Source organism: Primulina tabacum, chromosome 8 (assembly GCF_025594145.1).
Source record: "Primulina tabacum isolate GXHZ01 chromosome 8, ASM2559414v2, whole genome shotgun sequence".
Lineage (NCBI taxonomy): Eukaryota > Viridiplantae > Streptophyta > Magnoliopsida > Lamiales > Gesneriaceae > Primulina > Primulina tabacum.
In genome coordinates, this window is record NC_134557.1 from 8,347,347 (window position 1) to 8,364,222 (window position 16,876).

General features: G+C 33.3%; 1 protein-coding gene and 1 pseudogene across 1 annotated transcript; both read right to left on the reverse strand.

Moving 5' to 3' along the window:
- Positions 1-3,645: 3,645 nt before the first annotated feature.
- LOC142554541 (pentatricopeptide repeat-containing protein At1g05750, chloroplastic-like) lies at positions 3,646-7,469 on the reverse strand (annotated as a pseudogene).
- LOC142553581 (receptor protein kinase TMK1-like) lies at positions 7,294-11,074 on the reverse strand. Its single transcript, XM_075663925.1, is given in 4 exon segments — positions 7,294-7,995; positions 8,153-8,519; positions 8,521-10,598; positions 10,773-11,074. Coding segments are annotated over 3 exon segments (2,904 nt in total). The 5' UTR covers positions 10,558-10,598; positions 10,773-11,074; the 3' UTR covers positions 7,294-7,495.
- Positions 11,075-16,876: the final 5,802 nt, after the last annotated feature.

The window sequence follows — 16,876 nt, forward strand, 5'->3', positions numbered from 1 at the left end:
AGACCAAATTAGTTATCACAGTCGCACGTATTTGATTATATACTTTTAAATTTAATAAATTTATTATTTTAATATAATTCAAAAATATTTCAGATTAATCGGAATTCAACCAATTAATGGACTTGAACTGGAAAAAAAAATACTTTTCGAGTTTCAAAAGAAAAATTAAAATATATTAAAACAATATGGATCTATTTGCATCCATAGCCTATACCCCACCCAACCAGAATCTCATACGTGCATACGAAAATGAGATGTAGCAATTATTAATTAAATGATACATACAACAACCAACGCCACCATCTATTATCTTCGGGTGACTGTCATAATAATTTTATTAAATTACAAATAATAAAAAAAACACTTTTCTTAAAATTTAATTTATTAGGTACCTCCGACATTATTGTTTGGCAATGCCAGAAGTTGACTACATCTTTATAATATGTGTGTATGTGTGTGTGTGTGTATATATATATATATATATATATATGTCATTAAAGATATTGTCACGCCCCGAGCCCGGTCTCGCGCCTGCGTGACTGCACAATGGACCCCTATAGCAACTACTTCGTATTCGTCATCGCTTTTACGAAAATGATTAACTCAATTTGCTATAGAAGTCTATTGTAAGTCATTATAAACTCATTTTAAATCTTTTATTTTTAAGATGTGAGACAAAGATATCACATATATGATTCAAATGAACTGGTTCACGACTGCTCACACATTAACGCAGAAAATCCCAGATGTATTAAAAATCTGCACAAGTAAAATAATAATAAAATAAAATTTATTCTCTTAAACGAATTATTATAGTGAGTCTTTCAAGGGTTTTTTTTAAAAATAATATATTTTTAAAACTTATTTATTAAAATATAACAGATTCTATAACATTATGAAAATATGACAATCCGGAGTTTGAAGTTCCGGATTCACTGTTCCGGTCAGAATCCGGGACAGACTGACACGGATTCTAAGAATTCGATTTTAAATTTTTTTTAAAAAAAAGCAAATCGGCGACGATTTAATCAAAATCGTCGCTATCTGCGACAGTTTAATAAACCGTCGCAGTTTGCGACGATTTGACCAAAAACCGTCGCTAAGTCCCAAAATTTAAAAAAAATTAAGAAATGTTCTTTCCTAAACAATAATAAAATAACTTTATTTCCCAAACAATATTTCATACTATTGAATCAAAAAATTTATTATTGTTTGAGAATCTTAATTATTTTGGGATTTAGAAGTTGCGGTAACTTTTTTTAACCGTTACTATTTGCGACGGTTTAACCAAAAACCGTCGTTAATTCCCAAAATTTAAAAAAAAAATTAAGAAATGTTCATTCCTAAACAATAATAAAATAACGTATTTTCCAAACAATATTTCATACTATTGAATCAAAGAATTTATCATTGTTTGGGAATCTTAATTGTTTTGGGATTTAGAAGTTGCGGTAACTTTTTTTAACATCGTTGGAATTAAACAAATTAAGATTTTCATGTTCCTCTTAAAATATGAAAACAATTATTTATAGCTAGAAAAGAATTTACAATTTTTTTAACATTTTTTAAACATTTCATTGTTAAGTTACGGTAAATTTAAACAATTACATTATTTATACTAATGACAATAATTTAAATATATTTATTTATAATAATTAAATTTAGATAATAATAGTATTAATTGTGTACTAATTTTTGCATCCATGTTTAAACAAATTTTTAATTCAACATAGAATATAAATATATTATGATATTAATTATTTAACTAATCGTTTATATTGAGATTAATATTTGAAATATTATTATAATCAAAATATTTGTAGTTATTCGTATTACAAACATTATCAGAAATAATATACAAAAAACAATTCAATATAGAAAGAAAAAACAGAGATTTGAATTAGATTCGGCGCAATTCTCCCAAATTCTGATACTCAACACAATTCTCAAAAATCAAATTTCGAATTACTGAGACTCGGCGCAATTCCCTCAAATTCTGTTATGCGACAGAAAACTATCAAATCAAATTAAGAATTCCGTTAAGCACATGATCGACGCAATTTATAAGGGAAAGAGAATCACTGAATTTTTATAACAAAAAAAAGACACAGACCGAAGAAAAAAAAACTGCTCAAGAAGAATGCCGAAACCGAAAAGTTGAGCTGAAGGATGGGATGAATTCGCCAAATACTCGGTGCAATTTATAGGCATGAAATTGTGTCACGCATTCAAATGAATATGTGAAGCGTTCCGGTAAGAATGGCAGAAAATCCGTGCCGTAGCGACGGTTTAAAACACCGTCGCGGAGAGCGACGGTTTTGGTTAAACTGTCGCCGATTTCCCTTTTTTTAAAAAAAAATTAAAATCGGATTCTTAGAATCCGTGTCAGTCTGTCTCAGATTATGATCGGGACAGTGAATCCGGAAAACTCCAGATTGTCATATTTTCATAATGTTTTAAAATCTGTTATATTTTAATAAATAAGTTTTAAAAATATATTATTTTAAAAAAAACCCCGTCTTTCAATGGCTGTTCGATTGATGTCAACGGAATCTTGCCAAGAAGATAAAATGCTTCAGTACTCAGATTTCAGAAGGTCATAGCCGTCGATTCACACCACAAATGGCACCATCCTAGATTCTTTACCTTCGTATTATTAAAAATTAATTATTATAAAAATAATAATAGATATTTAAATTATAAAAAAATAATATAATTATAAAAAAAATAAAAATAAATAACTATTTTTTCGCTAATTTTGAAAAAAATTCTTAAATATAAATGTATGTCGATTAATAGTGTTACCCTAAGCCAATGACATGGTTATTATCGTGTTTAAAATATTAATGTCGACCATCAACCTAAATACATATTTAATTTTTTATTTTCTGAGGAACTATATATATTATTGTTTTTTAACATGTGATAAATAAATATTTTTAAATCTCATTTAATAAAACTAATGAGAAATATTTTTTTCAAATCATATCACAAATTAAATTGATTGATATAATCAATGCAAAAGTTTTAATATAGTTTATGTTTTAATAGATTTTAGTTTCATTTTGAATAAAAAATAATAAACGATATATAATACATAAATTATATTTGAATTAATATAAAAATGAATTGAATTCAAATTTGAACTAAATGAATTGATGTAATTAATGCTAACAATAAATGAAATTATCATTAATTGCAGCACATATATTTCAATATTCATGATATATCTTTCTTTTTTTTTTAAAAATGACATTTTGGCGTGAAATTACTATTTTTGGCAAAAACTCTGTTTTTATATATATATATATATATATATATATTTGGATATAGATGAACACGCACAACTCCAGTATGGAAAAGATCTTCAATATCCTGCATGGTTTTGTTCCTTTTGCTCTCTCTTAATTTATGGCATTTTAAGTAGATTGTCATGTCATTCGAATTTAGTTTGATGCCTAAAGAAAATGGCTGCATGAGCAATCATTCTGGACAACGCACAATTTTTCTATATAAATACGGACTTGCATGCCTCCACGATGTCAGTAATATTCTACATCTAACAAGCCTTAAATAGTAAATTTTTTCTATATCTATTCGCTACAATGGAGTTCACAAGATTGAAGTACTCCAGCTTGCTCTGCAGAGTGTTGCGCGAGAGAAGGCTCACTTTTGATGCATCGAAAGGTTTCTGGCTATTTATTCATGCATGCATCCCTTAGATAATTTGCTCACCTAGCCAGCTGATCAATATTACCCCAAAACATTTAAAAATAAATTTCAGCTTTCATGACTATTGATTATTTCCAGCAATCCACCTTTTGCCAAAACAACACGCATTGTTGCTCCAGGGACCGACCCTTGGATTTGGCTGGAGCGAAGGCGAATTTTAACTTTTGGAATATTTATAGAAAAAAAATTTTCCATTTTTTCGTTGAATGTGGTGAACACCCTTAACGCAGCCGCTAGTTCCCAGAAAATTGTGCGATACACTTCTGACTTCACTGAAGCTGTGAAAATCACTGACTTCTAGTATAATTCTTGATTTTGCAACCTCGTTTACAGGCTTTCTTGGAGATGAAACAGACGAGTTTTAAGACCAGTGATGTGCATGTACCTGGAAGCAGTAGTGCAAATAATGAGATACCCGAGGGTTGGGATCTGAGGAAGGTTCCAGGGGGACCCGACCCATTGCACCATAATGATCAAGACCCAAAGAAGCCCCGAAAAACTCCATGATATTTTGGCATTATATTGTTGAAAGATTTCTGCTGGTCTCACTTTTTTGCTCTGAAAATTATAAATCTTTATGTATGCATTTTAAACATTGGTTTCTTTAGATTTATGGAAATCAAACCCTGATTAGGAATCTATGTGAGTGGAAATTTGCCTTGTATTAATAGACTTCTCAAGATTCTATCTTTTGCAACAAAAGTTAAATCAAGTAATTCCAAGTTAACTTCTACAATATGCTCAGATAATGTTAGCTCATACGACAAACCGTTCCAGCACTGTATAGATATTATCTGCATCAGCATGAGATTTATCACCCGCCACAAATTCATAAATTATGCCATTAACCTCAATCGAGCTGATTCCGGGTTTCTTTTGAATCTCGAAGGCCTTTTCATTTTCTTTCACACTTCACTCGACCATATCGACTTCCAGTCGCTGCATAGATGTTCGAAAGCATCACATAATTTGGACCCCCTCTTGGATCCAGATCATAGATATGCTTCATCAAGCTTTCTGCCAAGTCCAATTACTCACAGCTCTACGCACGGCCAACAGTGAACCGAGCATGACTTATTTGGCTTCTTCCGGATCACCAATAAAGCCTTCTTTCAATCCCCAGCACGACTATAAAGGTCGACTATGCATCCATAGTGTTCAACAGTTTGAGTGATTTTAAGGAGTTGTCATTTTATCGAATAACTCAAGCCCCTCACTTATTAAACCGGCATGGCTACAAGCTGTAAGAGCTCCAGTAAAGCTCACGCCATCGGGTTCAAAACCCATCAATTTGCATGTTTTTGAAATATTTCAAAGCTGACGCTGCATGCGCATTAACAGCCAGGTCAACAATTATTGAGTTCCATGATACTAAGCTTCGTTTAGCCATGTTGTGAAACACCTGACGAGCTAACTCAACAAATCCGCACCTACGATACATGCCTATTAAAAAATTATTTACCTGAATATTATCTCTTAAATCATGCATAAATACAAACCCGATGTAACAATAGCCCTAAACCAAGTGTTCCCAAGTTAGAAACTGCAGAGAGCACTGAGACAATTGTTACAAAGTCAAGTGCCACACCAAACATCTGCATCTCTTGAAAATACTCCAGAGCTTCTTCGAACATTTCCTTCTTCACAAACCCATAATCACTACAGTCTAAGACACAGCATCTCTATCAGGCATTTCATCAATAAACGCCTTCTGAAAGTCATCATTTCTCATGTAACCATTAGAGTATTCCAAGTAACCTTATTCTTGATAACCAAGTGATCAAAAACCATTCTGCAGATTCCCAGTTCACCAAACTTTGAATAAATGCCAATTAATGCAGTTCCCACCATCACATCGTCAACATCCAACCCGAGTTTTCGACAATACCCCTGAACGTTAGGCCCGAGGTATAAGCCCTGGAATGGAAAATTGGCACGCCCAGGAGCAGAGTTACAAAAATGATGTGGTTAGGCTCGACACTCGATAATCACATGCGATTCAATTCTGAAGCTGCTTTAGATAGACGACCGTCTTTGCAATATTAGGCGATAGATAAGGTCCAGGAGGCCGTGGTGGCGTCTAGAGAAGCGTTTTCATGGTTGTCGGGGGCCAAGTGGTGGAGTTTTGGAGGAGGAGGCTGTGCGGCCGTGAAGGGTTGATAGGAATTGGGGAGGCGGGAAGAAGGCTCATTCTTTCAAAACGGCTGGCTTCCTTGTTTTCTCGGTTTCATCGTTGTGCATACCATATTTTTTAAAATTTATTTTATTTATATTTAAATAAATATCAAAATTTAATTATAAAAAATAGTGTGAAACTATACTATTAATTTGAAATATAAACTATACTACTATTTTGAAATATAAATTAGAAAAATAAATAGAAAAAAGTAAAAATAAAAATATCCAAATAAGAATAGAATCTGCAACTTATTGAAAAAAAAAACTATATATACTGAGCTACAGTAACTTATATCAAAATTCTAGCACTTTATTAATATAAATTCTAGCACTTTATTAATATATATATATATATAATTATAACAGATCATGACACAAAAAATTATTTATTCTAAATGTCTCAAATTTAATAATATAATATAGATTTATTTGAATAATGGTCATTCTTAAATTTTATTCCCTCCTCCTTAGGTAGCAATGACCAATTTGTATTTATATTTTCAATAGTAGCAGAATATGTAGCAAGTGGAGTTTCATGTCTTAATTGGAATGCCTAATTTGTCATATTTAGAGCTGTAAACAAATTGAGCATGTTTGTGAGTTTTTTTAGACGGTTCGGTATATATTTGATTAATATTTGAGTTTATTGAATTCTAGCTGAACTCGAATATGTTCGAACTTTTTTCGAATCGAACTCGAGCCTAAATTATTTTGTTTGATAGTTCGCGAGTTTCTCGCGAGCTTTTGTACGTTAATAATAAAATATAATTATATATTAAATAAATAAATGTTGACCTTTTCAAGTACTTATTTTCGAGTAATAATTCGTATAGTTCACGAACATGTTAGAATTTTTCAGACCGAATTCGAGCTTTAATTCAAAACAAAATTCAAGCAAAAAGTTTTAAAACTTTCGAAATTCGAATCTAGCTCGAACTCGAATTGAACAAATTCGATCCGAATTCTAACTTTCAAATTTTCGTCATATTCGACTCATTTCGGTTAGGTTTGTTTACATGCCTAACCAGACTACATCCACTTAGACTCACATAAATGTTAACTGCTGGAATTGAACTTGCATTTGCAACTCTTGTCCACTTTACAAGTGGTAATTTAAAGGTTTATTTAATTAGAAGAATTTAAAATCTATGAATTTCGTTTATAATTTTTTATTATTTTATTACAAACAAAAAAACTATAATAAATCGATTCCAAAACTTTACAAATTTATACATTAATAATACAAAATAGAACAGAATGAATTCCAAATAATATCATTACTGGTTGAACTTGAATTCCATTATAATTAACATGGAATATTATACGAACATGTAAAATATATTTTTGAAGTTTATAATCTTATTTCTCTAAACAATAAAAATATATTTGAATTCAAACACAACCTAAAAATACAAGGTATGAATAGATTCACACAGCAAGACTTCGTGAAAACAAAAAACTTACACAGTACGTATATATTATACATAAAATTCGAAACTTGGTTTGCCTATCTGTAGTGATTGCCCATTAGGTTCTCTCGCCACCAACCGATAAGACATGTACAACCAGTGAAAATAAATACATCTCACCGAGCATCAGCAGAGGTGAATGAGTCAGCAAAACCCGATGGCTTAGCAGGTATGCTTCCTTTGCTGTCACAAGTGCCACTAAAATCTTGGATATCGGCTTCCTGCCAGCCCTTCAACATCTGTGGAAGAGGCAATGTCATGTCAATGCCAGAACACTGATCCATATCTTCGTATGGTTTCCATTTCTCCACCAACCGAGCTAGCACATTCACGATGTGTCCCATGTCGGGACGATGGTTTGCCTCCCGTGCGGTGCAATGTCCTGCCAATTCGGCTGTAATGTAAATGCTATCATAAATTTCTTCTTTTGCATCAAGTGAAGGGTCAATCGAGGCGATAAGCGTATCTTTGTTAGATTTAATCTGCCAAAACCACTCAGCCAAGTATCTGTTTTCCTCTGGACGATTTTCATCAAGTGCCACTAATCCTGTCAAGAGCTCCATTAGTACCACTCCGAAGCTGAAGATATCGACTTTGGTGGTTATCTTTCCCGTCACTGACAGAAATCAAAAGATTAATCGACAGAAAACAAAAAGAGCACATAAATTAAACATAGATGAACCAGTATTATCATTGAACAAGAAAATATGCAAGTGATATGAAGGGCATATGAAGGTCGAGCTCATTTATTCATTTATTGAAAATATTCTTACCAGCATATTCGGGTGCAAGATATCCAAAAGTTCCAGCTAGTCTAGTAGCAACAGATCTCTCTCTATCGGGAGCCAACTTTACCAATCCAAAATCCGACACTTTAGCCCGAAAATCATCATCAAGAAGAATGTTTGAGGATTTCAAATCACGGTGTATAAAGCTTTGGTGCGCCAAAGAATGGAGATATTCGACTCCTCTTGCTACATCAAGAGCAATAACGAGCCTTCTTGCCCAAGATAAAGGCTGTAAACTTAGACTCTTCCATCGGAAAAGATGTCCGCTCAGAGCCCCTTGAGACATATATTCATAAACCAGAACCCTCTCATGTCCTTCAGCCGAGTACCCTAAAAGGGATACCAAGTGACGGGTGGCGAACATTAGAAAGCACAGCAATTTCAACTTGAAATTCATTCAATGCTTTTTTACTGACTGCCACTGCCTCCATTCTTTTGACAGCTAATTTTGTTCCGTCTTCAAGTTCACCCTTGTAAACTGCTCCAAAACCTCCACGTCCCAGCTCGTTTTCTGGCGCAAAATTGTTGGTCACTTTGCGTAAAACCTGAAAAGATATTACCAGGTTCCCTGCTTCAAGAACCTGAGTATTATCCAACCTATCAATGGTCCCACTCTCGGTACTGCCACCAGTTCGAGTATACGAGGCTGAGCTATCCACTACTGCGATTTTTAACATATTACTGGGATCTGATGAATCTTTTGGATGGATCACTTCACCGCCATGATGTTTTATAATCTTTTTTTGGTGACACAGGAAGTAGACAGATGATAGAACTGCGAGAAATATAAAAATTGTAGAACCTGCAGCTGCAGCCACTATGACCAAAACTCGAGATTTGGTCCTATTTTGCGGTTTTGACTTCTCTGTAACAGCAGTAGATGCATTAGCCCTTGTACCTCTACCATCTGGCTTCGGATGAAGATATATGGAAGGATTTCTAGGTGGTGATTCAGGGCTGTCGTTTGGAGAAGAAGGCATTGGAGGTGCAGTATCCAGTGAGGGGGATTGTTTAGGTCCATTACCTGCCAATTTCGGATCACCATCAGTTACGACATTCACATCATCACGGAATCTTGGCAACGGTGGCTCAAAACTGTTCCCTCGTATATTCAATAATCTCAACGATCTCAAAAAAGTAAGATTTGTAGGAATGGTGCCATGTAGATTGTTGCCTTCTAAATGAATTTCAACTAGCGATTGTAAGTTCGCAAGTGAAGGACTAAGGGTGCCATTAAGCCCAAAATTTTTCAAATTTATTACTGAAACATCGTTCCTAGATTCACAACTTATCCCCCACCAAGGCCCTCTACACGGGTCATTACCAACCCATTCAGAAGCAAGTCTTTCCGGGTAATTCAAATCTTGAAGAAAATCTAGAAGAGCACTCACTTCAGGAGCACATGGCTCCCCAGGATCAGATTGGCAAAATGAATTTGACTCATAAGAAACATTTACAGATTTAAACTTTGGTATTGGACCCATGAACATGTTATTGTTCAAATCCAATACTTGAAGGTTCATACTTGCCAAGCTTTGGGGAATCAGGCCAACGAGCCGATTCCCATTGAGGTTAAGCTGTCTTAATGAATTTAAATCTCCAATGTTGTCAGGAATCGAACCCGTAAATTGATTACCATGGAGCCATAGCTGAGTTAACCCAACCATGGTTCCAACTACATCAATAGGACCACTAATACCACCCCCATCTTGATTATTCAACCACAAAACCTGCACCATGGAGTCACGAAAGCTGCTGGGTAAAACACCGGTGAGCATGTTACCCGACAATCTTAACGAAGTGAGAGACGGAAACTTCCCGAAAAACGCCGGCACTGGTCCGACAATGTTGCAACTGGAGCAAGAAAAATTAGCCAACTGGGAACACTCTGCTAGCTCACTGGGTATACTCCACCCCGAACTCCGATTAAAGGGATTATCATCAATTGCCAACACGCGAATACTACGAAGACCTTGAAAAAAATCAGCAGGGATTGTCTCGAATTCATTAAAATCCAGGTATACGAATTGTAAATTGGACAATCCACTGAAAGATGGCAGCTTTCCATTAAAGTTGTTTCTCTGGAGGCCAACATTCATCAGCATGTCCAATTGATTAAAATTCTGTGGCAAAGGGCCCTTTAATCCAAGGCCCTGAACCTGGATTTGAGTGATTCTGCCATTAGAACAGAACACATGTGGCCAAGAAGGAGGGCCACAGGGGTCGATTCCCCCATCAGGCCATTTCAAAAGCTCTGGATTTTCTAACCCAATTCTGAAATCATCCAAAATCTTGAAGTCATTTTGGTCGGTAACACCATTAACAACTCCCAAAATGCAAATGAAAAGAACCCTAACAACGTGCATTAGTTTTCTTGGAGCAACTTCCATTTTCCATGCATGATTGTATCAAAATGCACACATTCCGATATCTACAAATCGAGAAAAATGTGCTCAGAGATTCTGGGGAAAAAAAAAACAGAACAAATAACAAACCTTGTCCCGTGTACATGCAAATGCAAGAATCACCTAATGATGAGTGATTAGTGGTTTTTTTCACAAAGCAAGGTAGTAGATTGAAAGAGAGAATTGTGGAGAATTTTCACCATTTTCCTTTGGGATTTTCATTCCTCTGCAATTAGATCCAAGTCTGTATCTCACAAAAGTACAATTATTTGGTGACTACCACACACTCTTTTTCTCTCTGCTTCTGTGGAGTGTCTCCTTTATTTGTGTGTATATTTCATTCTTTTTCTTTTTGGCAATTTGTAATTTCTTCTTCTTTCTTCTTCTTCTTCCCTGTAATCTTTCTCACACTGCCTTTACTTTTTTGATGACACGAGAGAAACAGTCGAATACAACGATTGATGAAGATGACCACGACGTGTTTCACCGACTGAAGACACGTTTGAATATGAGTTCTAGAACTGTAAAAATGGACAAAATAATATCTTTGACATCAGCACTTTGACATTTTTTTGACCGATAATCTCGTACCACTTTTATTAAAAGAAATATTCATAAATATAATATTAATCAACAAAGATTAAAAATTCTTGTTCAGCCAAGAGAATGATGTAAACGATGAAATAACAAATTATATTACCACATATATTTTATGGAGATTTTTCTTTTTTAATAGGACAATAAATTTTTTGGTCTCATTAACAAATTTACCACAAAATTTTTCGTGGGAGGATCAATTTTATGAGATTTATTTGAATTATTTATTAAAATATATTATTTTTTATATAAAAAATATTGCTTATTACCCATCTCAAAGTGTCTACTTGTGAATTTACCAATTTGATCGGCGATAATTAAGGGAGCAGAATCCATGTTGCTTTCTGCTTTTGCAATAAAACAAAAATAATCTTTAAAATAAATAATCAAATTCGCTCAAAAAGAAAATTAAATGAACAAATAAATAAATAATCCCAAGTCGCAGGCCCACTGTAATTATACCTGTGTTTTATGACTTTGTCTCCTTTTCTTCTCATTCTATTTTTTAATTGCTATTCTTAATTTCTTAAAATTAAAATGTTGACTTTTCTAGTTTCCTTTAATCATAGTTTAGGATTTATCTGATGAAGAATACCCTATAAAACCATGTTTGAAACTCTTAATATATATTGTCAAATTTGATTTATCTTTAAGAGTAAGTCTATTGTGAGACGGTTTCACGAATTTTTATCTGTGAGACGGGTCAACTCTACCGATACTCACAATAAAAAGTAATAATTTTTCATGGATGATCTAAGTAAGAGATCTGTCTCACAAAATATGACGTGAGACCGTTTCACACAAGTTTTTGTCTACTTTTAATCGGGAAAAAAACATAAGAAAGATACTCTTAAAATCAAATATTTTGTGCATATATACTCTTATGAATTTAAATTTGAAACTCCAAATACAAAATTCAAAACTAATCCTTGTTTTTGCTTCAAATATATGGCTATAATATTTGTAAAAACGAATAATTATTTTAACGCACATTTAATTACATTTATACATGCAGGTATGTTTTTTTTAAAAAAAATTGATTGGGGATTGAAATTAAAAAAAATAAAAAAAAATCGGTATCTTTCAAAATAGACTTGCCGACGTTTTCATGGAAAATGACTTCGTCTACTTTTGTGCTTGTATTTCTAAAAATAATAAACCATAAAAATGGTGCAATAATAAGTAAAACCTCTATAAAAAATTATTATTTTATAGGGTTATTAATTAATCGATAAATTAATAATTATTATTTTAAAAAATATTTTTTATTCGACGAACATAAATTTAATCATATAAAAAGTTATTGTGTTTCACCAATATTTTGTAATATTATCTTAATTAATATATATATATATATATATGTGTGTAAAAAAACATTTTGTGTGTATATTTATAAATATAAGTATTTGATATTTATTGTTTTTAATAATTAAATAATATTCATTTTTTTAGTTAATCAAATGAAATTGACGATATAAATAAACAATAGAATTAAATATAATTTTACAAAAAACAAATGCCAATAGAATCATATTTTATTACATTTTCCTAATTATGCTTGTAATTTAGAGAATTAAATTTGTGATATTGACATGACAAAAGTTTTATATAAGGGTTTTTTAAAAATTATTATTTTAATAATTTATCAAAATTATTGACCCAAGTCGTGATGTCACTAATGTATTTTTAAAAGGAGGCTTTAGGTTTCTTGTGAGATGGTCTCATGAATCTTTATCCTATGAGACGAGTCAACTTTATCGATATTCACAATAAAAAGTAATACTCTTAGCATAAAAAGTAATATTTTTTCATGGATGACCCAAATAAGAGATCTGTTGTACAAAATATGACTCGTGAGATCATCTCACACAAATTTTTGCACTTTAAAAGTATGTGTCTAATAGTAAATGTTACACATGTTTTATCAATTTTGTTAATATATTAATGACTATATTAAATTATGTATTAACTTGAAAATGGGCACAATTTAAACAAATGAATCGGTACGATTGATTGCCGACTAAGGCCCTTGTTCTCCCCTCGCACGTGTTAAACCCTTTTCAGCATTTAACAATATTAATTAAATACAACCCACCGCAATAAATCCCATTATCTATTTTTTTTCCAAAAAAAAAAGGATTTCATAAGATTCATTATTATATAAAAAAATAAAATAGATTTGGAGTCTCATAAGAAAATCTCACCAATTGGGTATCAATAAGCCAGCAGTTGGGTACTGCGCTGAAAAAGACTCATTGAACTAGTTTGAACACAATAAATGACAATATTGATGAACATTCAGACTACGAAACTAAAAGCAAAAATAAGTTAAATGAACAAATATGCTTTTATATGTTCGAAGACTTTAATAACTCATGTCGCTCATTATTTTTCTAATGAAAGATTTTCATTAAAGACTTTGAAATTACAACAATTTGCAACTATCCATTTCAGTAGGATTTTCCATTGCCTAACTGAAACTCTTAATATGCTGATCAAGATGATCAGTAAGAGTTCTTACTGTCAATTACAAGTATTTTGCAATGAAAAACTCTAAGCACAAATGATCCTCGATGAGTAGAATATTGAACTTTAGCATGTGCTTGAATAATTGCTCGGTCAGTTAAGCTCTCAAAGACTTGTTACTCGTAAAATTCACTTGATAAACATTCGAAGATTAGAGGATTAGAGATCCCTGAGAGTCCATCCAACTCTTCTATTTATAGACTTTGATTGCAACGATCTTCTTTTTGAATCTGATAACTGTTTCCAAATACATACGTCGTTGTTGTCATGTCATCGTTATTTATGAAAAATTGTACACTTTGGTTAATGCGCATGAACTCTGACATTCTAACGGACCGATAAAGTTGTTATGAAGACTTTATCTGATATCATCTTTGTTCTGCTCTTCAAGGAATATTTCAGAAATCTTCAGAGAATTCCTGTCGAATAGTCTGACTCATTCAGTAATGAAGATTGATAATTGATTCTCAATAAGTAGCCTTCTCTATCAGTTAGCTTCTATCATTTATGTTTAGGCACCGGTTGGACTCTGAAATATAAGTTTTTCTTTGAGAAATCTTTTGCGCATGAATGATCAGTTTCTCTCATGAATTCAGTTTGGCCATGCTTTGTAAATTTCCTTTAAATTAGTAGCTTTATCAATTCACCAAAACTTAGTTGATCCAATAATTTCACTCTTTTTTATGATTGACAAAATATGTACTTAGAGAAAAAAACTGAATTTATGTAAACTCTGAATATATTGAAAGTATTAAAAAATACGAAATTGTTAGATTGATACACTGATGCAATATTTCTTATGATATTCTTTGAGCGATCCAGAGTGCTTAGATTTATCAGTTGGATTAAGCTACAACTGCAATGTCTTTTGAGCCGGATTCAGTTTTCTTCTGGCTATTGCTCGCTTCTCCATTTTTGTCAACACCGCTCGGGTATTTTAGGTAGTTGAGCACAACAGTCAGTTGATTACGGACCCCATCAATATTCTCATTCAGATTTGAATTCACTGCATCATCAATTTGGAAGGATGACTGAAATGATTCGATTGAATTCTCCACCAAGATGAGATGCAGTGGCACTTGTTTGTTGATGTACTCTAACGTCATAAACATGTCGAGCACAATTTTGGATAATGTAGATACTTTTTAAAGCATCGTGTCCTTAAAATTGTCCACAGACTCAGAAGTGTTTAGTTGACATCTTTTTAGAATTGTTAGACTTGAAGTAATAGATGTCAAACTGGCATTGATATGCTCCAAGGTGTTATCTTCTACAATATCTAATTCAGGAAACAATGACATGATACTAAGAATTTTCTTCGATCCAGTTAGCAAAGGAGTGACAACTAGTGTAAGATCTGGATCCTAACTGGTGGAAGGGTCTGCTTATTCAATCTTTAAAATTTCTGGTTCAGCCTGACTGACTGGCTCAACCATCTTCACTTATTCTATTTAGCAGTTTTCGGCAGAGAGACTGCTGCTTCAATCATCACAACCTCAGGTACTGCCTCTACTGACTCAGACAATACTTATTCCTTCTACACAAATTTCTCTTCTAGCACTTTTTCATCTTTGGATATGATTAGCTCTTATTCTGGAAAGGTAGTAACTTGTTCGATATCTGGTACTTCTAGTTATTTGATGATAGGAGAGAATGGCGTTAGATCCCATGAATACATCATCATCCTCATATTGTCGTTCAATGAACTGCACAAATTCATCAATTTTTACCAAAGAAATTGCCCTAACTGGTGGAGATGCTAAGGCTTCTAATTGTTGTGGGGGCATCAGTGAGATTTCAGGTGGAGATAGGCTGAAGGTTCAACGATAGAAACATTTTGAAAAATAGTTTCTTGTGCTGGGGTGGAGGGTAGCTAAAATGTATCTTGAATGGTTTGGGAACCTGAATGCTCTACCTTTATAGTTTGGCTTGAGACATACTGTTGAGGAGTCTCCGGTGGCTTTTTCCTTCTTGTCATCTGTTTGCAATACCAACACATGCTCATCTTCCCCAACTTTTACTTTCATCCATGATGACAGAAGATCCATATCTAATTAATTGATGATGACAATGTCATCAAAGGCAGTTGGGCACATAGGATCGTAATGATATCTTCTTTCAGTACAGATTGTTGTCAACTTCTTGATTTTCGTTAGGTCTAACTGAGTATAGCCACTTCTGAATGGCTTCTGAATTCAACACTGCTTAGCTAGTCAACCCATTCTTGTACATTGGGCTCTCGAAGAGTAAGCCTCTGCTAGAGTAGCTCTGTTTGGATATAGAAGCGGGATTCAATGAAATCATGGGCAGCTTTACAACAGGAGGAATTATTTTCTACCATGGCCCAATGTATTCGCAATCTAGGATTGACGTTTAGGGGTGAGTTAACTGCCACCATTCATGGAATGAATTAACCTGTGTAAAAAAATAGGTATTTCCAATATGTGGATTTTTTCGGACTCTTTGGAAGCCATCAGAGCAGTAAATGCAACCTTTGAGTTCTTCGCTCCAGAGTTATCTTTGATTATTCAAATTAAGGATATCCTTTCAGATCATGGCTTCTTGGGAATTAAACATATGCGTAGACAAGCTAATCGAGTGGCTCATAAACTGGCTAAATTTGCTGCTTCGATTTCTAATCTTGTAATCTAGAAAAATTCTGATTTTCCTTCTTTGTTGCAAGAAGTTATACTGAACGATTCTTGGGAGTAATGTATTTTTTTTTCTTTTCAAATATATAATCATCCCTTTATTAAAAATCAAAAGACTCGTTTGATTACTGCGTTTTGGTAAGTCATTAACCCTACTATATATGGTTATTAAAGTTGATCGTACGACTTCTGGCATGATAAATGTAGCATTTTTACCGTAATAAATATACGGTGAGCAATATTAGTTGCGCCTATTCTTGAAATCAAAAGAAAAAATAATATCGTCCCGATAGATGTTCGAGTTGGTGGAGTAGGTGAACATATGCCCAATGATCGGGAGTTTTGTTCTCTCTACCAACCTCTTCTTGGACGAGTTTGTCACACTTAAATGTCTTAATATGGTATATCTGACTAATGTGATTTGCATGTTATTGCATTAAATCAGAGTTTCCCTAGTACGTGCCGAAGGATAACGTCTGTGAGTTATCATGTCATAAAAAAAAAACTTTTTAATTTATAAAATTTAAGGT